This window comes from Lichenostomus cassidix, chromosome 6 (genome assembly GCF_008360975.1).
Source record: "Lichenostomus cassidix isolate B80296 chromosome 6, HeHo_3.0, whole genome shotgun sequence".
Taxonomy (NCBI): domain Eukaryota; kingdom Metazoa; phylum Chordata; class Aves; order Passeriformes; family Meliphagidae; genus Lichenostomus; species Lichenostomus cassidix.
Window position 1 is genome coordinate 22588819 of NC_139487.1, and position 23972 is coordinate 22612790.

The 23972-nt window shown below is 40.5% G+C and overlaps 1 protein-coding gene across 21 annotated transcripts in view; it reads right to left on the reverse strand.

Annotated features, from left to right (window-relative positions):
• Window positions 1-11084, reverse strand: part of KCNMA1 (potassium calcium-activated channel subfamily M alpha 1) — a 430367-nt gene extending 419283 nt beyond the window's left edge. For 16 of the 21 annotated variants that reach the window (XM_085064005.1, XM_085063996.1, XM_085063994.1 and 13 more), the window contains exon 1: window positions 10383-11082. In XM_085064005.1, the coding sequence (XP_084920131.1) occupies window positions 10383-10691 (309 nt within the window). In that variant the 5' untranslated portion in view covers window positions 10692-11082. Of the gene's footprint in view, window positions 1-10382 lie in introns of all 21 variants that reach the window. The other 5 variants (XM_085064006.1, XM_085063988.1, XM_085063986.1 and 2 more) reach the window with 3 other exon arrangements.
• Window positions 11085-23972: the final 12888 nt, after the last annotated feature.

The following is a 23972-nucleotide window of genomic DNA, read 5'->3' on the forward strand; positions in this document are numbered from 1 at the left end:
GGAATCCACCTAACCACCTGGGAAAGCCAGAATTTACTTTCAAAAGTCACCCAGCTACCTGCTCAAGTTAACAAAGCCCTATCCCACCAAAGGACATTATAAAATCAATACATAGCATTGCAATAATGAAACAAACTCTCTTTTTAAACCTTTCATCATTCAACTTTTACCTATTAAATAACTTCTGCTCAGTAAAAAAGGCCTTAAAACACACAGAAAGGTTTAGGATCTGGACCTACCACCACCTGCCAGTCAACACAGCTCAGGTACCTAGCAGCAAGTCTCCTCACAGACTTAAAGTGTGGATTTATTAGCACTGTCAAACCAACACCTCAAGATTGCAAGTCCAGTCTTAGAAGACTAAATAAATACTGGTGCCCCAAAACACTTCACTTGCTCTGACAGATTAAATTTGTGTTTTAAAAAGTTGTAAGTGATGTAACTAGACTTCAACAGGCATTAGGTCAATTGGGTATGGTTTGCATCACCTTCACTTCATATCATGTCATAAAGCAGATGCAAACACTGCAAAATGAAGCTTGGACACCTTCACAGAAATAATCATGCAATCAGCTATGCTCTAAAGCAAACTGGTATTCCCCTACACTCAAGAGACCTCAGGAGCAGCACAGTTAAATGCTGCATGACAGTCTGGAGCTCTGTCCATCACCAAGTCACCTCCAACACATCCACACTCGGTAAACCAACTCACTTTGTGATGTGACCTTTCTCTCAACAAGACTCAGCAACATCCTGGCTGATCATTAATGAAGGATTTTAACAATTAGCAACTCAGCAGGTTTACTTTCTTGCTGCACATGATGCAAATCTGGAGTCCCTTCTCCAGTACCCTTAAGCTGTTGCAGGCAGAAATCTTCAAAACTGATTATTCTATTTCTTTGTGTATAAAAAGCAAATAGGCAAGCCTATGACATTCTGTGTCTGCTTTTTGGTTTTAAAAAGTAAGTAAGCATTTCACCCTGGAGTTTGAACTATTTTTCACCTCTACAAATTAGGACTACACATTCCCTCATTCAACCACTCTTTAATAGGACAGGAAAGTTTCTAAACACAGTTTCTGTAATCAATTGTAAAGATATATTTTACTTCGGTATATAGTGGGCATAGGAGAGAGCTTGAGATCTATTCACATTACTGCTCTTCACTTTAAAGAACAAAAAACCGAAAGACAAAGAATCACATGGACAGGCAATAAAGAAAAAAGCTTGTATGCGGGTTTATTAAAGAAAACATAGCCATAGAAATTGTAACATAGAATCAAAAAATTATTTTTCACTTAATTTTTATTACAGTTACTTCTAAGAGCAATCAGTTCAAAATATATTCTTTTTTACTACTATTTTTATCAACCTCTTAGCGCAACGAAAAGTAAAAGGAAAACTATTAGATGTTAATGCAAGAGACCCTATTGCTTTATAGAGCTTTAAAACAGTGTGTAACTTTACAAATGCTTGACTACCTTCCCCATGTTTATATACACTGAGAAGCCAGGGGATTAAGAAAACCCAACTCAAGTCCAGAATGTGATGCGTAAAGTCAGCATTAAATAAAGAAAAGATACATTGATTTTAGCTGTTATGTGCATGAATAAATATCTAAATAAAGAAAAAAGTTTTCAAGAACAGTAATACCTCTTTCTGCAACAAACTGAAACTGACTGAAATCAATTCAGATTAAGATCTTATTAAGATCATAAATGTAAATTTTCTCTAAACAGCTATTTTGTGCAAGTGATGCCAGTTCCATATACTAAACTAAATTACTGCTTTTGAGTTTTCTTTAAAAATTATGCACAACTTAATAACAAACATAATGCCACAAACTGGAAATAAGAAAAATCAAATGTTTTTTTTCATTCCTGGAATCACACAGGATCATTCCATTGGCAATACAAAGATATTGTGGCCTTCCTATCTTGCGTATCATTTAAGTTAACATTAAAACTTTATCACTTACACCATACAGGCAGAGTCAAAGCTCCACATGTTGGACAGCATTTTCTACTTCTAGTAAATTAAAATTTTATTACATCCTAGGGACACATTCCAGCAAAGCAACAAAAATTATTTTTGCAAATATCAAAACTGTCAAGTTTTTAGTGTTGTTTTCTTTCAGGACCAAGAGATCTGTAACATGAATTCAGCTCTCCTGACTCACAAAAAGACAACACGAGAAGTTACACATATAAGGCAGTGTCAAAGGATGAAACCAGCATTTACTCAGGTAAAATTCTGTATGGCCTTAAACCAGAAACCAGACCCATAAAGGGTGAAAGAAAAGAGTATGCTTTATAGCTGAGAGTCTTAAGTGATATGAAAATAATGCAAACATAAAGCCAGTAGTCCCCAGTTTCTGATCCTGAAGAAAACAGAAGCCTTTAGGTTTAAGCGTACTGTGTATATATATAGTATAAGAAAACTAACACCAAATGCTGGAAAAACTACCCATATGAAAAAAACAGTTTATCATAAGTGTATAATCAAAGTGCTTAAATAAACCCCTCATGGGGAAAAATGTTTGCCCTCCACATAGACAGACTCTGCAATACTTTCTCCTACCTAAGCTGTTCTTTTGACTAAAAGGAAAAGGAATAAGAAGGGGTTTTTCCTTCAAAACCCACGTAGAGTTTGTCAGTTTCTTTATGAAACAATACTTTCAGTAGGATAACCTAGAAAACGTCAAAACATCACAAACCTTCTGCCTTCAGCAAACTCACTTTCTAAAATGTGATGTCAAATCACTTCTAAGTGATTTAGCCAAAGGATTCACCACATCTGGAGCACCTGAAGTGCTCTACACCAACTCTGACCATTACAGGTCACAGAAGCCAGTAACCCATTCCAGGTAATCTCTGTCCTGAACAATATCTGTGCATAATCACAACTGAGTTTAACAGAGTTTGTATTAGACAGACTTACAAGATGCAAAAAGCAAGAATCATTCTAATACATTTCTCTTTGCTTTTGCAATAATTAAGACACCATTTGCAAACAGGTCTTTTTTTAGACATATCTGTAACAATGTTTTCCCTATACTTAAAATAGAAAATTAATCCAACACCAGTAGCGCTAAAGTTAATCTTATTACTAATAATGATAATAGTAATAGCATATTAAACGTGAGTCACCTTTTCAGTTAAAAAAAAAAAGAAGAGCTAAGCTATTACATAAAAATGTAAAAGATAACATGAATGAAATATAACCACGTATGCCAAAATATTTAGTCATCATTTGCTTGGACCAAGGGGAAACAAAACTGTATTATAAATTTATTTTATAAAGAGCAATAAAAAAGGAACACGGCAGATGTGTATTTAACAGTTACAGTCTAACCTATTCAGTTGTGGTGTGATGCTACAATTGTTGATGAGGTTACAGTACTCCTCCCCATTTTCGTGTCCTGGTGATGATGAATTTGGGGTTTTTTCCCCATTCTACGTTAGTAGTTCTGATGTGTTAGGCAGTGAAGCTCAGGACAAGCAAAAAGATTTCCAGGACTCAGGGCTGCAGCTGCACATGTTTCTGTCCTGCAGGTGACCCATGGGGCAAGGCACCTCTGCCAGTTCCACCAAATGTGCACTTAACTGCAGTTCTAAAAAAAGAGCCAATATTTACCATTGCACATCAGCCTGCAGGAGAGATGCCCTTATAGGATATTATCAGCCATTCAAGCACTCAAGTTTTGATTTCCAAGGAGAGCCTGGCAGAAGGTATAATTCTTGACCGGAATGGAAACATACTGTGTGTGACTTTTAAATATTATGTTTCTAATGTTGAAATCTCAGACATAATGGCCACAAACCAAGTAAATACAACTCGCTACAAGAAAAGGAAAAAGCTTTTAAAAGCTTAAAATGTTAACATTAGGATATTTTTTTATAAAGAATCTGATTCATCTAGGACACTGTGAACATCTAGGCCTGAGTCCAAAGCCATTGAAGTTATTAGGACTGCTTCCCTCTATTTCAACAGACCTTGGATAACTCTCTCGTTTCTGTAACTCTCAAACAGACAAATACATGCAATATATCATCTCAAAGCAAACGAAACTCAACACATTTCAGTGGCAGCACATTCATTTAAACAGAACCATGTATACTATATATGGAAATGAAGTGTTCCTCTCAAAGATGCAAACCCGATGTATTCTCAGGCTATAAATACCATCAGGATTCAAAATGGGCCCTTCCTGACCAATGTCTCTGACAGGCATGGAATATAGGTATCACTCTGTCTCATTTTTCCATACTCTGCTGCTTTTCCAGCCTTCATTGTCACCCAAGGTGACCTATGTGCCCCGGACACAGTGCCCACACTGACAAACCACGAGTTCTAATTTGGAACTGGTGTAGTTAGCCCTATGTAATTTCACATAAATGCCAGTCTAGTCTTGTGATCTAACAGAGTTTTGTGTTCACTTCCCAGTCAGGCATTGTATTCCTGCAAGGAGCAGGGAGCTGGACTCAATGATCCTTATGGCTCCCTTCCAACTCATGATATTCTATGATTCTAAGCCTTCAGCCATGTCACAGTATATAAAACCATTACAGACACACAGCTTTTACAAGAGCTTTTTACAGTGTAGTTCCTTTCCTTCTGCCACTAAAATCATATGTGGGGGAGAAAAATATTTTTTAACCATTAACACCCACACAATGTTTCAGCAATCTTTCCCTTGGAAAACCTCCACAAGCTGTATTCACTGTGCCCTCCTCAGACTTCTGATAATTCAGTAACTTTCATACATGTAAATACACAGTTTTATGCAACGTGACTAGGTATATTCAGCAGAACCAAAGGGATATCCTGTCCCCTAACTTCATCTAATGTTATTTTTATGTTTACACCTCCCCAGTAACTGCTGCCCTCCCCACCTCACACTACAGGATGCCTTGCTGCTGCTGAACTACAGCCTGATCCTGCTGAGGAATTATCACCAGCCAGCCCCGAAATTCACATAGACTTTTGTCACTCTGAGCTGGATTCCACAGAATAGCAAAGCCCGTCTCAGAAGGAACACTGACTGCCGCTCTGTGTTGCGCCTGCTGACTAGAGATTACTGCTTCTTTTTAGGATTTGTCCCAGGAAGGACACTCAATGACTAAGATTCACAATCCACTTTCTTGCAATAATACAGGACATACACAAGCACCATCATTGCTGGGTTTAATTATAATCATTAGATCCTGTCCCTGCAGAGATTATACTTAGGGCTAGTGCTCTCTAAATGTTTCTGTCTCTGGGGCTGTAAACTGCCCTCATTCCGCATTCAGAAATCCCAACGCATCAAAACTGAATACAAGGATCAGTATCAGTGTTACTTAAAAGCTTTTTGTTTGTTATTATAGGCATTTCTTCTATTGAGCTAAACTGGAAAAAAGATGAACTGTAATGGTTTTCAACCAGCACTTACAGACGGGCAAATGTGAGGTTTTCAAGTTCTTTTTGAATGCAGATGTTGTCCTTAAATGTATGTGTTGCAAAGCCTTGAAAATAAGTATGATACTGTATCAAAATAACATTTTGGTTGAGAATGTTTGGTTTACAGTTTAAATCCTTGTCTTATACATTTGCTTTCCTGTATGCATAACCTATTTTAGCGTGTGCTTATAAAACGTGAAATCCTTTCTAGGCTCCAGAGAGACAAAGTATCTTCCTTTTCAGAGCATGGAAACCAGCAGCATCCACCTCTCCACACCAGTGCCTTTTTCTGCTTGCAGAAGCACCATCTGCAAAGGGCTGCAAGCACCTTTTGTTTCAGACCTTGACCTCTCCACCATGGCCACCTCTCAACTGGCAACCTGTCTGGTGAGGCTCTCACAGAGTAATTGCATGCAGACCACCTGATAACCATGAGACAGGAATGGTTGAGCCAGGCTGGGCATGTGACTAACAAGTAAAATGCATTACAGTTCCTGCTAATCCCTTGAGCCTTCCAGTTGTTCATCATACGCTGCTGCTCAGTACATCTTCAGAGAATCAAGGTGACGTTTCCCTGTAGAGATTTAAATGAAGGGATCCCCTGCATTATGTGTCCACATGTGTCTTCCAATGTACACTCACCCTTTTCTCAATAGATCGTGCCTCAAATTTGTTTCTTTATTTGGAGAGGACATTTATGCAGGTATTGCTCAGAAGCCAACAAACCTCGCCTACACGAGAGCTAGCTTGGAATGAATATTGCTTGCTCTACAGATGACTTAAATTTTTCCACTTTAAAATTTTCTCAGGCTTTAGAGCTCTGGCTTGAAATTGTTAACTTTTCAAAGACAACTTCTGCAAATATTGTATTTCCAGCAAAACCAGATTTTTCTCAGTTCAAAACAAATGGGAATGCTGCTTGGTTTTACTGACCAAATCTAGCACTGCGTAACTTACTACATTTCAAAAACACATAGACCAATGTCAAAGGAGACTATTAGGGCTTGTAATTTCAGCCTAGCAACTGCTACCTATAACCATAATTTTATTTTATACATGTACAAGTCCTGAATTGTGGGGAGGAAAAGCACACTGAAAGCATCACAATAAGGATATATTCTACCTGCCAGAAGCTGATGACATAAGGTCCATAAGAGGCACCCTTCATTGGGGAACCACAGAGCAGCAATAAGGGGTCTGGTATCATATTCCTCAAAAGGATATAAATTCCACTTGATTCTGCACTGGCCAGCTCTAGGAGCTGACTGTGCCCCAAACTTGAGCTCTCTCATTCCACTGCTCCTTCTTCATGTTTTAGAGTTTGTTCAAAGCCAAAATATGGTATCAGATAATGTCAGTAGAAAATACCCTCCGGGAGCATAGAAAATGCAGAGGCAGATCCATATAATCAAAAGAACTATAGATTGTATAATATGCATTTAGCCCCTCTGTGCACATCACCATGCATATTTATTTTATTTTTCTGCTGTTACCACAAACAAGAGAAACTAATGGTGACAGAGTCCAGCCCAGTGAATTTTAATATCACTTTCTATTTTTCATACACAAACAGAAATGAGTTAGTCAATGGACAAAGAAAATGCAATGACAAGACAAGTTCTTTAGCAGTACCTAAGCACTACTAAAAATGTAGATGTAAATACTGAGAAAAAAACCCAGCCTTTTTCAAGGCTGGTTGCAAACAGACTGTGGCTAATTCTGAAAAATTGCATCTAAAATTATATACCATATTAACTAAAGAAATACAAGGGCTTCATATTAACTAAAGGAATACAAGGGCTTCAATAGTAATAACTGCCACACTACATGAAACACTGACAACAAAGATTTACTTTACTTAAAGATTTACCTTTTTTTCTGACAGTTTTTTTTTTAAATGCCAACTCACAAAGCAAGTGTGGAGCATTAAAATCCTAAAACTTCAACAATCATTTTTAATACAGGATTAAGAGTAATGTAATTCATATACAATTACATAAATTAGACAGGGAAATTTAAGGGACAGCATTGATGATTCTGTTAGCAGTTTTCATATTCTTGACTTACAGTATCGTGACTTTATTATCTCCAGGGAAAAAAAAAAGTAATGAAATTTCATACCACAAGGTGTTAAACTGTTTATATCATGATTTTGAATTTCAGCTTTAAATTGAATGAGTTGAAGAGGGGGAAGCCCCAAATAAACCACATTCTAAATCCTTCTACATAGCCATTTAGAAGTTTTGTATCCCAAAGTCAAGTTAACAATTGTTGACAAATCCGTGAAATACAATGTCATGCTTAGAATATAGCAGGGAGGGAAAAAACGAAACTTTTTGCAATTCTTTGCAATAACATATACGGACATGAGTGTTAGCACAGTAACTGAATTATTCATGTATATATATGAATTATTCAATAAGAGGCCACAGAAAGTAGACATGAGAAAGATTTCTTTTAGCTCTCTCGCTGGGACCACTCTTTATGCAGACAGTGAGATGATGTAGGATTGCCCAGCCCCCCTGCAACCTGTGGAGCAGCAGGAGAAGCAGCCCAGGAAAGGAAAGCTCCTAATACGCAGAAAACTGCTTCAATCCTGCAGTAGGAGGAGCTACTTCTTCTAAAATTGCATTTCTAGCAGGTCCAGTATAGTCAACATAGCATATATATGCATTCACATTTCTCATCAGCTGCCTCGGCAGCTTTTGCCAGCTCACCAAGCAGCAAAGTATGTGCTTGATGACAGCAAAGTTTAAGACATTCCCAGTCATTACTTCAGTTAGCCTTTTTATGCTAAATACTAGAAAAGGGCTTTGCAATAACTAGCTATGACTAATATCCCTGCATACACAGAATTTCCTCCAATTCCCAATTTTATCATATAAGGAACGCAGGATCAACCCTTGAAAGTTCTTCACCAGAGTCCTGAAAAGCCTTACAAGTGGAACAAATAGGATCTAAAAGGAGACATATATCTCCCCCTACCTGCAGAGTCCTTTATCCTCCTGCCCCAGGGAATGACATTCATGGAACTACTTCAGTATCAAAGATGAAATAAACTCAAATCTTACGACCTGCCATAGCCATAGTACGTCAAACTGTTCAGACTGGAAGTGTTTGAAGCCCTCGATGAAGCCTGTTACTAAATGATACATTTAGCCCAAGTGGTTTTAAAGACAATTTGCACATACCTTTCTATACTGGTTAAGAAATGACTGATCTGCTTTAACTGACTGTGTCCCAGTGATGGACCATCTGACCAACAGTACCACCAAGGAACCATGCGTAAGAAGTCTGCGTACAAGTCTCCAACTTTTTACTCTCTCAAAAGAAGAAGCACAAGGTAACAACCTGCAGATTTTTCTTTTCTGTCAAGATCCCTGACGGCCTTTGTAGATTTGTCTCATCCTGTGGAGAGGGAAATGCTAAATACACAATGAAATCAAAGGTTAAGTCTTCACTTATCACCCTTCCTTGAAAATTGCCTTTTACTGCTGTAGGAAATAGTGTATCTTATTATCACAAATTCATTAGAGCTGTGTCATCATACCTGGCTAACACCTCTCTAAGAAAGTTCAGGTTTGGTTTTGAGTAAGAAAAATTGCCTGTAGAAAAGTAGTGCTGCCTGATAGGATTCCTGATGCTTAAGGCTGACTTAAAAGCTTTTATTCCTTAATTTTGGCGATCACTCCTTCCACAGATAGTTCACTGTAATAGTTTAACTTCCAGCTGGAATGTGGAGGTTCATTTAGGCAACCCAAACTACACAACAAACAAGTACCATAACTTTTCATGCTCTAAGTTTGTTTCTGGTTTCCCCTAAATGCTGGGCCCTTCGTGCAGCTGGTGGATGTACTGTGTGTTTAGCGGGGAGGGGGCAGGAGAAAGGGAAGACAGCTCACTGTACGTCAAAGCAAACCAGCAACCTAGCAACCATATATTAAAAGGTGTGTGTGTTTTTGTGGGTGTCTGTGTGCCAGGAATAACTGAAGCAGATATTATTCCATTTGTAATTCAAAAAATGTGAAAAGGGAAGGGGAGAAACTCCAGTTGCTGGTCTATTTTGGGGTCTGTCAAAATCCACTTTCACAACACAGAGTCGTAATACTTTCAATCTCGTTTTTCGTAATCAAAAATTAAAGTCTGGACTTGAGCAAGTTCTTAGCTTTGGTTTGAAAATAGACCCTTCAAAGCAGGAGCTGAACTTACTTCACATACTATGCTTTCTTCCAGCTGGTAACGTGCAAAAATCAAAGGGGCAGAGAGGCTGCCTCAAAGACTGCACACTTAGGTTAAGAGAATAGTGTGTGTAAATACTGTGCATAAATGTGCAGAATACTCCTAGACAGCTACATTTAATTTAGCAAACAGAAACGTCAAAGATGTGCAGGGAGTGGAACTGGCTTCATACAGATTCACCTGAGTGAGAAATTGACCCTTTGCATTTTGCCAAAGTTTCTCATTCCACGAGATAACTGAGCTTAAATCAGCATATGCAAGCTCCCACCCCATCATATGCGGTCCCAAGAGTGCAGGTAAACTTGTGATCTGCACCGTCCCACTACACCAGCATGTGCCTCCCCGACAGGGTGAGCGTCGGACTGCGGCTGTAACTTTCATGCCACCAGATGAAATCGAACGAGTCCCTCTGTGGGGTGGAACAGAGAGGGGGAAACGGGGGACACGCCTGGGGACTGCACCCAACACCTCAGCCCTCCAGTTATACTGCCCACGCCGCAGCTCCCGACAGCCCGTGGCAACCCTGAGCCACGAGCGGCCAGCACATGCCACCGACAAGAGCCCTGCGGCGTCCGCTCCGCTGCCACCTCGCCCAGGTGTCCTGCTCTCCAAGGCTGCGCTCCGACTACCACTCCTCCCCACCGCCACCACCAGCGCACCGAACCATCACCGGCAGCAGGAGGGGAAGCAAGGGGGAGTTACCTTGTTTTTGACCCCGCAGTGGCAGCAGACAGTCCACAGGTACTTGAGGGTCCTCCACAGCAGGATGATAAACAGTCCCCCAAAGAAAGTAACCATGGATGAGGCGAGGAAAGCCCACCACATGCGCTGTCCGCGGCTATCGCAGGGCACCTCCATGGTCACCGGGATGATGAGCGCATCCATCTTGGGCACATTGACGGGGGAGGAGGACGAGTCTGTGTTGAGATTGTTGGCGTTGATATTGTTACTCATTCTAATGCCGCTGCCGCTGCCGCCCGGGTAGGAGCCGCCGCCGCTGCCATTTGCCATAGCTAACAGCGAGCCGGGCGCGCAGGGGCTTCCGAGAGCTCCTCCCGCCGCCAGCGCCCCCCAAAAAGCCCATCACCAGCCATATTGCTGCTGCTGCCGCCGCTGCTCAGCGGGGAAGGGATAAGGAGAGTAATAAAAATGAAAAGCCCCCAATCAAAACAAACAAAAAAACCAAACCAACCAAACAACCAAAAAAAAAAAAAAAAATAACAGGTGAAGAAAAGCGACCGCACAATTCCCGGGTCCCTCTCGGGAGCCGACAGGCCGGTGAATTCCGAGCGTCCTCTTTGTACGGCGAAAATAATATTTAAAAAATTAAAAATAATAACAAAAATATAGTCTCCTCCTCAGATTCCCACCCCTTCCTTCTCCCGCATACACAGCCCCTACCCCGCCCACCCCCAAAAAAATCATCCACCACCACCACAAACTGATGCCTCTGAGCGTCTCTCCAAGATACCCAGCGCTGCGACCCCGCTGGCCTCAGCGGGGATCCCTCACTCAGCTTCCGCCGCGGATCCTCCCGGAGGTGGTCTGTTATTATTGTTATTAGTCTTTAACTTGTTATTAACGATACTCAGTCCCCCCCGCCGCGCACCCTCCTCCTCCTCCTCCTCTTCCAAGTCCAGCCCCTTCCTCCTCTCCTCTTCCCCCCTCGGTGCCGGCAGCAGCCTCCTGTGGCTCCTAATTCATCCTCCGCTGGCCCATCTGTGCGTGCGCTGCCGCTGCCGCCGCCTCCTCGCCCATCCTTCGGGAGCTCCCTCCAGGGCCCGGCTGTCGCTCAGGCTGTTGCTCCCACACGCGCAGCGGCGCCGCCGGCTCCCGCCCCTCCCTCTGTGCCGCCGGGGGACGCGACGGCCCCGCTCTCGCAGCCGCGGCCGCTCCGGGGGCGCATCAAAGGCCCCGCGGGGCGGGGGTGCCGGGCCGGCCGGGGTGCCGCGCTGCCGCCGCCGCTGCCGCCGGGGATGGGATCGCCGGCTCAGGCGGGCTCCCGGCGCCCCATGGGCAGCGCTCCCCGCCCCGCGGCCGCTCGGTCCCGCTCGCCGCGCCGCCGAAGTGCCGAACGACCGCTCCGGAGGACGAGGCGGGAGCGGGGACTGCGTGCCGAGGCGGGCGCTTCACAGGTGGCGGCGAGGCGGTGCCCGGCCGCGCCGGGGAGCTGCCGGTCCAACAAGTCCCGCCGGCCCCGGCGCGTCCATCGCCGCCGCGCTCCGCTCTCCGCAGCCGCGGTGGGGCGGGGGCAGGCGGCAGCGGCCCCCCCGCGCCGGCCGTGCGCGGGGCCGGTTCGGAGGATGTCATGACGCAGCGGCCAACGCACGGCGCAGTCACGGCCCCCGCAGCCCCGCCGGGCCCCCGCGCCCATCGCCCGCATCCCTCGCCCGCCGCGCAGCGCAGCGCAGCGCAGCACCGCGACCGGCGCGACCCCTCCGCAGCCCGGCCGCAACAACGCGCTCGGGGGCGGCGGGCCCGGGGCTGCAGCGGGGGCAGCGGGGGAGAGGGAGAGGGAGAGGGAGGGGGGAGCGCTCAGGGCTCGCAGGAGGCGGTTGAGCTGCAGCAGCAGGTGCCCGGGGATGCGCACGGCGCGGGAGGGGGAGCTGGCATGGAGACGCGCTAAGGGAGCGTGAAATAAACATCGGGGACCGTGGCGTGGGTTTTTCCGCTGAAGGCGTTGGTGGCTTGTCTTTAATTGACACGGGGAAGTACTGCAAGCGCTCCGCAAACACACCGTAAATTGCCGCACATCCCGAGAATATTCCTGAATTTAACCCTTAGAAATATAAACAACAATTTTAAATTACACACTTGGGGAGACTGGGGAGGAAAGGGGAAGCCAGCAGCAAAATCTGGATAGTCGTCTCCTACTTTATTTTCAGATTCGCGTTGAGAAGCAGAGAAATTTATATGTCTTTATGTGTATTCATTTGTATACAAATCAAAATCTCCATTTGGCACATGGTCTGCTCACTGGGTTGTCTGTACAAAGTATTATGCAGATCCTCTTGACATCTTTCCAAGGGTAAAATACAGCAGCCTTTGTGTGCGTGACATTCCCCCATCTTATCTAGTTGCTATACCAGCAGAGAGCCACCATTATGAAATAGTAATCTCTTAACCTTTACTAGTAGTAGTTTCTGTTTCTGCACCTGCCAGTGAGTTGTTTGTTTTTGTTTGCTATTTAAGTGAAGGTAATGAGATTTTATGAGTTCCGAAAGCTTTTTATGGGGCTCTCTAACCCTCCCACCCCCACTTTTTCATCCAATAACACCATCATTTGTCTAACTCTGTGAGTTTATCATGTCTCCTTCCAGTCTGTTCCTCCAATCTGTTCCTTCGGGAGAAGGCTTCCTTTTTCAAGAAGGGTTTAATAGAGACCTCTCAATAGAGAAGGCATTAGATAATAATACGGAGGTGTATACAGGTGAGAAAAATGCTACACTACTTTTTCCCAAAGAAAAGCAGTCGGTTACATAGCACACCTGAAGCAGGCCATTCCCAGGAGACTGTTGTAATAGGGAATTAAGTTGAGGATTTCTAGATGCAGAAGACTGGCTGGACTGAAAAGAAACTGCATGTCCCAGCAGCCACATGCAAGCCCAGACTGCACTGCCACAGCTGCTGCCCCTTCCCATGTCTTTTCATTACCAACCCTCCCCACAGCTAGAAAGCCACTTGGACTGCAAAGTGTTGTCATGACAGGATCACACACCTTGGGCCCTGGGCTCAGAACCTGGTCCTGATGGTCATTTGCTCTGCATTCCTGTGCTGCAGTTCAATGAACACCCTTTTCACAGCCGCACACATAGCCACGGATCCTTTTATCCACCAGCAAACACCAGGAGTGGAGCAAGGGCAGGAGCACCGTAACACAGGCACTTGATGTCTGATCTTCAGAAGTGCTAAGTACTTACAGACACTCTTACAGCTAATAGAAACTACAAGCCCTGTGCACCCTGAAAGATGAGGACAATGAAGAGCAGCTGCACAGCATATCCCAGGGCAGACTTCTGCATGGTGGAATTTCTTCCATATTCTGGTCAGGCACATAACAAGGACTGAGTCTCTGAAGCCATGCCTGTGACATGCATCCTCTTGCTGTTGTTTGAGTGAGCCCAGAAGATGTGACAGAGAGGCTGCAGTCTGAAAATACATTTCTTGCGTTAAGCATTCAGAAGGTATGAGTTAAAAAGTATTTATTTGACTCAGTACTGCTGCAGCTGACTGCTGCAGACACTGGTTTCAAGAGCACTCGATGCAAACAGGATCATTAGGCACTTCTAAAATATCATCCCCATTATACTGTATCCACACATACTAAAGATGGTCCTAAAGAAAATTTCAGCAAAGCAAAGCAAGTGCACCACAAAATACAGTCTGTATGTTAAAATAATTTGATCTGAACGTGTTCACACAAAGTTAACACATAGATTTGGACAGAGATGGGAGATTTATTGTGATCACTTGTAAAAGGCTGATTTTAAGTGGTGATGCACAAAACGTATTAAGAAAACAACCAACACATACATCAGGAGTCCTAGTTTATAATTCTCACACTATATATCCGGGGAAAACCTTTTGTTTTATCTGTATAAACAAAACTGGTATTTACATAAATATTGCTCAGTTCTACAAATATTTATGATGAAACTCACCAGTTCTACAAATATTTATGATGAAAGTCATACTGAAAAGTAAATATTTATATCAACTAGTGAAACTTGCCTTACCAGTGAAAAGTTTCCTTAAAAGGAATTACCTGCAAAAGACAAAGCAGAGTAGTTAACTTCGTATTTTGTTCACTTATTCACAGACAGAGGTAAAAAAGATCCTTGAATGAATATCCCTTCCATTAAGTCCCATTTGAGCTTACTCCTTTATGAATAAGGAAAGGCCTGCTTTCTAGTGCAGGTTTTTTAAGCAGAGTTTCAGAAAGCCCGCTGGGGCTGCATGCTTCATTTGCTGAGGCAACAACTCCATTTCATGTTGCCTTCAGACTAAACAAGGTTTCCAGCTCTGCATCCTGGAGAGATCTATTCCAAACAAACAGAAAACTTGAATGGATTGGTTTTCAGATTAGTTGTCTATTTAATATTTCAACACAAGAGCTCAACATTTACTTAGTTAACAATACTATTTACAGAACATAACAAACACCCTGCTGACTTGTGGTTTTCCTCTTCTTACCATGTAGCATAGTCCAGGACACAATCGTGTCTACTCAACGTAATTCTAGAGAATTTGGTTCCAGAAAGCAGTATTTTAGCAGTGAGGAAATTACTCCTCTTTATGTAAAACAGTTCCCTCTTGTGGATATTCTGTGTACAGTATCACAGAAGTATTTAAAATATTCATCAATCCTGGATCTTTGCAATTAAAACCCCCACCTCTATTCATCAATTATCTCAACACCTTGGCATTCTTGGTTTTGGCAATTTAATATGTGAGAAAGAATGAGCTATTGCATTTAATTAGCATATAATTTGCACAATTGCACATTATCAATAACAAATTATTTAATTAAATGCAATAAACACAACAAAGCTAAATAAAATTGCATAACTGTATCTATATGAGTCAAGTACAAATCACAGTAGGTTTTTTTTCTTTTGCTTATATGAGAAAACTTTCCACACATTCCGTTAAAAGAAACCATTATCAAAAAACAAGAAAAACATATACTATATAAAGAAAAGAGACAGTAATGGCAAAGCAGTCAGGGTTTTCACAGATCCATATACTAAGTACTGAAGACAAGGAAACTCTGGAATGATAAATCTTTCAATTAAAACTAAAGAGTCCAAGCAATTAAGTGGCACAGCTTCACTGGTGACACAATATTGCACCAGGGATTAATTTGGCATGGCAGTTTGGAAAAAAAAAACCATATGAATGGAGTAATAGTGTTAAGATTTATGTGTTCTCTAAATTAGGACTTCATTATACAAAGAATATTCTTTTTTCTTGAGAAGTGAAATGTGAGAAAATAAATGTGTACTCCCCAGTTTTGCCTAAAGGCATTTGGTCTAACTGAGTCCAGGGAAATGATAGAAAACAATTGCATGTTATTATCTTGAGGGAAATTATATTTTAAAAGGCTAAAAGCCTTTATATACCAATATACCATAAATTTGTTTACCACACCATTTTTGTTAAATGGTTATATATAAAACCTTCCTAAACTTGTATTAAAAGTACATAATAAATGTTAAAGAAGCAGCTTAAGGTTCAATAAAGGTAAATACTTACCAAGGTTAAAAAAATACCCTCAGAGTTCCAACTGTTTGTGTCCAGCAGCCTCCTTCACATTTTTGTTGTTCCTGTAGAACATACTGTTGGCTTTTATGTAACATCAGTAGCTATGGCAGAGCAAGCACTTCCACACAGAAATAGCATAAAATAATAATAAAATATACTTCTAGTGAAGAGGCTAGGTCTGTGTTCCTGAGGCCGGTGGGGCACTTGGTCTTGCCTTCAAGTGCTGGAGATGCAGTATCAACCAGACTTCAGATGTAAGCACAGATGTCTTCCATAATTAATTTGGAGCCTCACTTTAATACTATTCCTTACTACTCCTACTTTGTCCTGGGAGCAGAGTGAAAAATAATACATTTGTATGGATTAGATGGGTACTGGAACAAAATCATACAATGAAATAATTCTGAGAGATTTTTGTTGTAAGGCAAAATGTTTGCTTTCTGAGACGCTGATGTAAAACATGTAAGGTTGGATCTACTGTCCTTGTCTTAAAGTCTTTAAAGAGGAAATATTATTAGGTGATTATATTAATATGCACATAACTATATATTTGCACGTGGCAAATTACTATCTTCAGCATTTGTTGTTTTCATAGAATTTATACAACCTATTTCAGTGCATATTAATTGAAAATTCTGTTTAGCTTACTTTCTATCTGCCCAATCTCTGTTCAAAGACTGAAGTACATATTTAGCATGATAATATATTGCACACTGTAACAGCTTCCTATCAAAGGACTTTGCAAATAGGAATATATTCAACCTCATCACATCTCTCTGTAACAGTATACGTGAACACTATTCTTGGCAGTGGGGTTACGTAACAATTTCCTTGAATTAGTTAAAACTTTTGTATTGAGATCTATTTTGGCACTTAACCCTGGCAAAATCCTCCAGCTGGCAGGACAAAGACATACCTCAGCAGAATGCTTTAATGGGTCACCCAGTCATTCAGAGTGATCATCTCCAGAGTACTGGAACCCTTGCATTCAATCCAGCCAAATAAAATATTAAAGAAAATCCCTTGTTCATGCTAATCCGTATGGCATGAATAGAAATTTAATACAAATGAATATTGCAAACATAGAGAATTTTCTTTGGGCTTTTTTTGTTATTATTTTAATAAAGCAATTCTTGCATATCCTTGTATTTTGTTTAAGAGTTAAACCCAAGCATACTTTCTCATTGTCATTCTTACCAAGTTTCCCAAATCACATGGTATTTGATTAAATGTGATATTTCTTGCCAGTACGATCACTTCTTATTGGAAAATTAGTATGGTTTATGTATTAACAGAATATTAATGCATGGCTAGCATCTGAAAAAATGTGACAGCAAAATGATGACCTCAGGAGCCATATTAATTAAGCCATGTTAGATTGTCTGAAGTCTGTAAGTGCATTTAATAAACATTAATCCACACACTGAAAAGCATTCTTGACTCCTGCAAATCAGAGCTTGTTTTTTATTGTTTGTACTAATGATATTTCTTTCCAGTCAGGAGAGAAGACAGTAGGAAGATATCGGGATATTTTGAAGACAGAATTAGTAGCAGTCACTGTTAAAACACAGATAGACAGAAATAGCAGTTAAACAATACATCAACAAAATGTAAAACAAATCAATAAAACAGCCTTTAAAATGTCTCTCTTAAATCATTACTTCCCGTTTTTCTGAGTGGGCCCTGATGCCCAAACCATAGAAAGAAGCAGCAAACCCTTCACCCTGTACTGAATGATGATGAAAGAGCCACAGAGAAGTAAGTTATGTGCAGTGGTGTGCAAAGAACCACTGCTGTGGAGCAGTAAGAAAAAGCAGGGTAAAGCTTCTCTTTGCTTTGTGTTAGTTTTGTTGGTTTGTATCAAATCAGGACAGCTACATCACCCCGCAAACAATATCAGGGCAATGCCAGGACTTCTTTCTGCACAACTTTTCTTTTGTGGAAGCGCTCTGGATCTTTGTATAAATATTGACACCCATTGGTCATTCTGGATAACCCAGAAATTTCTAATGGAGCAGCTGTTATAGCAGTACAGCAAATATGTGTGTGTGTTTGTATGTGTGTATATATATATATGTCTATATCTGTATATGTATATATCTATATCTCCTCTGTGTGATGTAACCATGAAAACACAAAGCAGTCCTCCCGTTTCCAGCAGCAGTGTTCATGCTGTGACCATAGCTACTATCTACAAACAGAGCATTCCAGAACTGCCCAGGTATTGCCATAATGATCGCAAAGACAAATACTAGTTTTTTTCTAACAGATTCAATTTGGAGAACTAAGTGTTTGTTGCCTCATCTTTTATTATTTTTCCATTCATTTGACTTGGTGTCTCACGTCTGGAATTGTGTAGGCCAGGTAACTTTATTTACTTGCTTCCAGGAGCCATTTGGCTTTGACTCTAGACCCTTCTAAAACACAACTAAAAGGGAATGGAGGGGGGAAAAAAGTTCCGTTGCAAAATATAAATCTAAAGATGCCTGTTTGCACTGGATGATTCTTTTTTAAGTCCATCAGCCAGCTTTGCCACGTGGCACTTGCAGTGAGTCACTGCTGTCAGAATCAGAGTCCCTAGAATGGAAGCTCTGCCAGTCATTCCTGAAACCAGCCGCCAGCCTTAACACACTGTAGGGCTCCAACGTCTGTTGTATAATTTAAATTACTTGGGGAGCAAAGCAATAGCAGGACAGCACTGCTGCTCTACTCCAACTAGGCCAAGGGAAATTTTCGTAAAAGTCAGCTAAATGTGAAAACAAAGAAAAATGCAAACAGGTGTGTGTTCTGGAACTAGTCCCTGAGAAGAACAGCTCAGAGCGCTAGCTAATTTGATGTGCACAAGGTGTAAATCTGCTTAACACTGAAAAATCAGACGTCAGACATCATACTAAAACCATAAAGGGGAGACCATATGTTTACAAGCAGCCACTCCATTTTTTGCAGCTCATTATGACACTTACACTTTGCTCTCCCCAGGATATATTCATATTTCGGAACTTGGTGTTTATTTTTGACAATAGCCTCAACATAATTCAGGAAGAGCAGTATTTGCAATGACCTGCTTTGCTTTCTTGTCTGTCACACTTGTCTGGAGCTGAATAGCTGAGAACTGGCAATTTGCAACTGAAAATATAAATTAGAACAAAATAAACCTTTTATTATCAAACATCAGCCCATACAGTAAAGTTTGAAAAGCTGGATCTCACCATAATCAGAAGATGCTCTTTCTCTTCCCACTACATAAGTGTATATCCATCAAAGAGTTTTTCCAATAGGAGGATGAGATAAAACACATTTAATATGCAATCCTGCAAAATGCTGAGCAGTCCTGCTTTGATCCAGCAAAGCATTAAAACAGGTGTCTAATGTTATGCACAAGTAATCTCACAGAATCCTGTAACCGAGTCACATGTTTAAAATTAAGCATGTGTTTTAGGTCCAGGGTGACAAGGCTCGACACCTTGGATGATTAAGTGACTGGTAAGCTGAAGAGGTTGTGTAGGAGTCATGTCCTTAATTGCTTGCTGACTTCATCAGCATGTATATCTTACTGGGGCTGTATTTGCTAGCATGCAAAAGGTGACCTTTAATTGCAGAATTAATATAGCTTTAGCATTTTCTTTTCTGTTTGGAACTACATGTTCTTCAATTCACAAAATAATGAAAAAATAATACCCAACTTAGTCACAATTTTTGAAGGATCAGTGATCAACTGACATTATTTTTCTTACTGCTGATAAAAGATGAATCTCTGAAATAGTATTCTAAAGACATAATATTATGTTTTCACACTGATAGATCCAAATATGTCCCCTCACAAGTCAATGGTGCTGCTAAGGGTCAAACATATAGCAGCAATGACAGATAAGTGTCAAAGTTAGAGCTCTGCTAATGCAGCAGTCTTATATGCAGTACTAAGCCTGCAGCAGACTATCAAACAAAATACCCTCAGGCTGAATTCAAAATAATTGAATTCAAGGCCAAAATGAGAGCTGCCTTAAAAAGGAAGCCTTTTCCAGCAGCAATTTTTTTCCTGTGCTAAATTCAGTGGAATGTTGGGATGCCTAATGGCAATTGACAAAAAGGAAGTGCAGTTTTGACCTTCAGCTGCAGCCTCTGGGCAATATAAGAATGGTAGAATGAAGCTTTATTAACTGAACGGTTCTCATATGCTGCTGCATCTACTCATGTTCATGGCTTTAATTTAATCTGATCTATGGGCAGATGTTAATTTCTGTTTCCTCTCATAAGCTAATTGTAATTCAACGAAGGTCAGAACTACGATAAGTTATTTGGGAAGAGGCATGGATTGTTTGTGTCTTATGCAGTGGGTGCAGTTTTGCCTTTGAATACAAATCAGCAGAGAAAAGCATAATAAAGTATTTATTTTTGTAAATGTTCACAGGTGCATATTCTACAGATAATTTTTAATTATTAATTAACATGCAGGTTTAGGCAATGGAATACTGAATTGTATTTAACTGTGAGACATGTTAATCACAAACCTTCCACCTATTCACCATCTCAGTCAAGTCCCACTCAAAGTCTCGGATAATACACTTTCATGTATTATATGACTTTATCTCACACAACAGGTTTTTCCAGCATCTCCCCTACTAAAAGGAAGTTCATGCTATACATGTGAAAATACATTACTGCTCACCTACCCTCAGTATGTGAGAAACTGATATATGCAGTCTATTGACAACTGCAATGCTTAGAATACTTCTAATGTTTACACAGGTTTATGGTACTTGAATTTGATCTGGTTTTCATAAATTATGCCTATTGTTAAATGTGTATTATAAAGTGTTACTTGCTATTATCAACTTGGCTAAGATTATAATCAAGACCTTTTTTTTTCTCTCAATTTCCACAATGTTGAATTTCTGGTGGTTTTTTTTTGTATGAAGAAATGGGTAACCTGGAACTTTTTAAGGTCTGTGAGGAGATAAAGCTCTATAATCATTCTGTGTCTCTTAGGATCAAGGCAGGTGAAATGCAAAGCTGTGTAATGTGTTTATCTCCCACAATTAAAAAAACATTGTTTTAAGTGCTATAGAACTCTACAGCCACGCTAAGATTATATGACATAGAATAACCAGTACTTCAGTGATCTTTGTGTGGTCCTGGAGAAGCTCTAGCAGTACAGTATTAATTCCATGTTAAAACAAGAAAACTAAATTAGAATTTCAGGGGTACCTTTGTCCCATGGAAAAAAACCAGCTTACTACTAAATTGCTTTCCTAGAAGGAAATGCACCCAGCTTGTATGATAAAGTGTTCATAAAACACTTTCTCTTTTGTTTGTGGAAAGATTGAGCTTCTTATAGACAAGTACTTATGAGCAAATTATTAACTAACTGCAACAGAGCCATAGGACAATGAAAGTTTGTCAAGGGCAGGTTATGATTAATATAAATAAATACTATTTTGATAGACAGTATTTAGGCAATACACTTCATTCACTGTGCATCAGGTTAGTGCCCTTTCAGTGACAGGCACTGGCAACTAATTTGGATGTGTTTAAATCCTGATTGATGTGTCAATGCAACACACTTCTGTGTGCATTGCACGAATCACAAAGTAATAGATTTACCAGGGGTTTATCACTATCAGTAAAGATGTAACATAGATTACATTAACTTTTCTTCTTAAAAATGGGGTTTCTACTGCCTTTTCTCTGGGATGGTAACACATTTTTTGTGTTTGTGCTTTCTAACACAAACAAAAGCATACCAACAACCTTCCTCAGTGTGTTACCTTCCCTTCTGCAAAAAAAAATCCTGCCTTCCAGACTCTAATAAATTCAGTATTAGCCACTTTTAAACATGGAATATCATCTCTTCAGTCTTCTCTGGAATATCAGGTTTCAGGACATACTACAGGTAGAGCTATTTCTTCTTTGGTCAGTCAGAATAGATTTGCTTTACTTTCTTCAGCTTGCACCAGGTTCTGCACAACTACAGTGTTAACCAGTTCTCACCTTGGACTCATAACTTCTGCAGTACAGAAACATCTTTTCTTGTCATCACAGTCCAAGAATAATAAAAATATCCCAGTTCTGTAGCTTGTTATAATCCCCTTGATGAAGGATGAGATCCTAATGGACTCAAGACACAAAGGAAAAAATATCCCATACTGAGGATAAAGCTGTATGTGAGGAATCAGTACTTTTCAATGCTTCTACAGTGTGAGAGAAGACAGTCCTAGCCTGAGCCCTACTGAGAGGGAACACACCAGGCAACATCCAGACAGGGGCCTCATGATGGAAATGGCCACTGAGGGCAAAAAGTTATTAGAATCTGAGATAAGGTTTTGAAGTAGCTGGTTAAAGAAAAAGGCATGGTATCATTTCAGCCATAGTCAGGGGTTTTTTCCCAGTTAAAGATTTGAATATTCATACCATCTTCATATTAAACTTAGATCCATTGGATGTGGGTCAATGCACACACATTTCCTGTTATATTTTCCCCATGATGCCTAATATCTCTTGTATAATGGGTACGTGTTCTTGAAAACTAGACAGAGGCGTTTAAATCTCTTCTAAACCAGGCAATGTAACTATTAGTAGAAAGTACTACAGATGGCTGACTAATTGAACCATGGAAAGCATTATCACACCATTTACCAATTTAGAGCTCATTATTCATTTGAGTTCAATCTCATTTCATTACTGTTATAATTCCATATAAAATTAAAGTGAGATTTAAACTTACACACCTGAGTGAGGGTATTTTGCAGTCGGCCAAAGCATAACTCATTTCCTGCCAGTCCTACCAGACCACAGAAAATTACTTTTTTTTTTGTTGCTTATTTTGTGAGGGTTTGGGATTGTAGCTTAGTTATTAGAGCAGAATGCCTGTGCCAAGATGAACATGCAGCCTTTGCTCTGTGACCTTGAGCAAGTTACTTGACCTCCGTTGGTTTTTTGTTTACTTCTGTGCAAAGGGTATTGGGGGGGTTAATATTTCTGCAGCACTTTTAGAGCATTAGGTGACAGGCACTGTAAAAGCTCAAAGTATGACTTCTTAATAATATATATATACATATCTTTCCAGGTTATGTCTCAGGTATCCAGCATGGGGATTTGTACAAAGCTGCATGTCTGCTCCAATAAAACAGACTAGAGCAGCTACTTATTTAAAGTTCTTTTGCACCAGATTAACTGAATGCCTGAGAGAATGATACTAGGTCACCTTCTTAAAATGGCCTGAATACCAGCAGAAGATTAAGAAATGGTGGGAGTGACTATATTTTGTTTCACTGAAAGCATTACAAGCAAAGTGTACATGAGCAAAGTGACATTCACTGACAGATTGAATTGCATTATGATAAACTAAAAATGGCAGAGAGGCTCAGACCTTTGGAATAATAACTCTTGAAGATTTTCCATTTTGATAATCAGTTGATTGACAGAGGGTACAATGAGAAAATGGCTATGCCTTTTAGTTTGGAAAACAGCTGCTTTATGATCCAGCTTGGTTTCACCCTTACAACTATGGTGTTACAATCTGCATCTCTGCTGGTTTTCATGAGTCCTGAAGCATTTTTTTAAAAAGTGCCAAACCCTCAGTTTTCCAGCAGTAGCACAACAGCTGTAACCAAACACTCATCATAGCACATCATACGTGATACAGGAGCACATTGAGTCTCATGTGGCCAGGGGGCTTACAGTGCCACCCTAGAATTAACTATTTCTGGACTTGGTTTAAGATCATGTGTGTTAAAATATAGTTGGAGTTCTGAGGTTTTCAAGGGCTTAATACCATTCATTTATGCATTTATGTCTTTCCTTCTGAAGTGCTGTAATGTAGAACATGAGTGTGTGGGTCACTTTAATGGCATTTGCAGAAATATGCCTATGTGTTTGTATTTTATGAGTTTTGTAATTAAAGTCATGAATGCAAATATATCTTAATGTGTTGTAGTTTTAATATACTACAGGATCAATTTCTGGCATTATATTTCACACTGAAATATTTCACACTGAAGGGCAGCTTTTTAATTCTTTTTTAACTTGTCT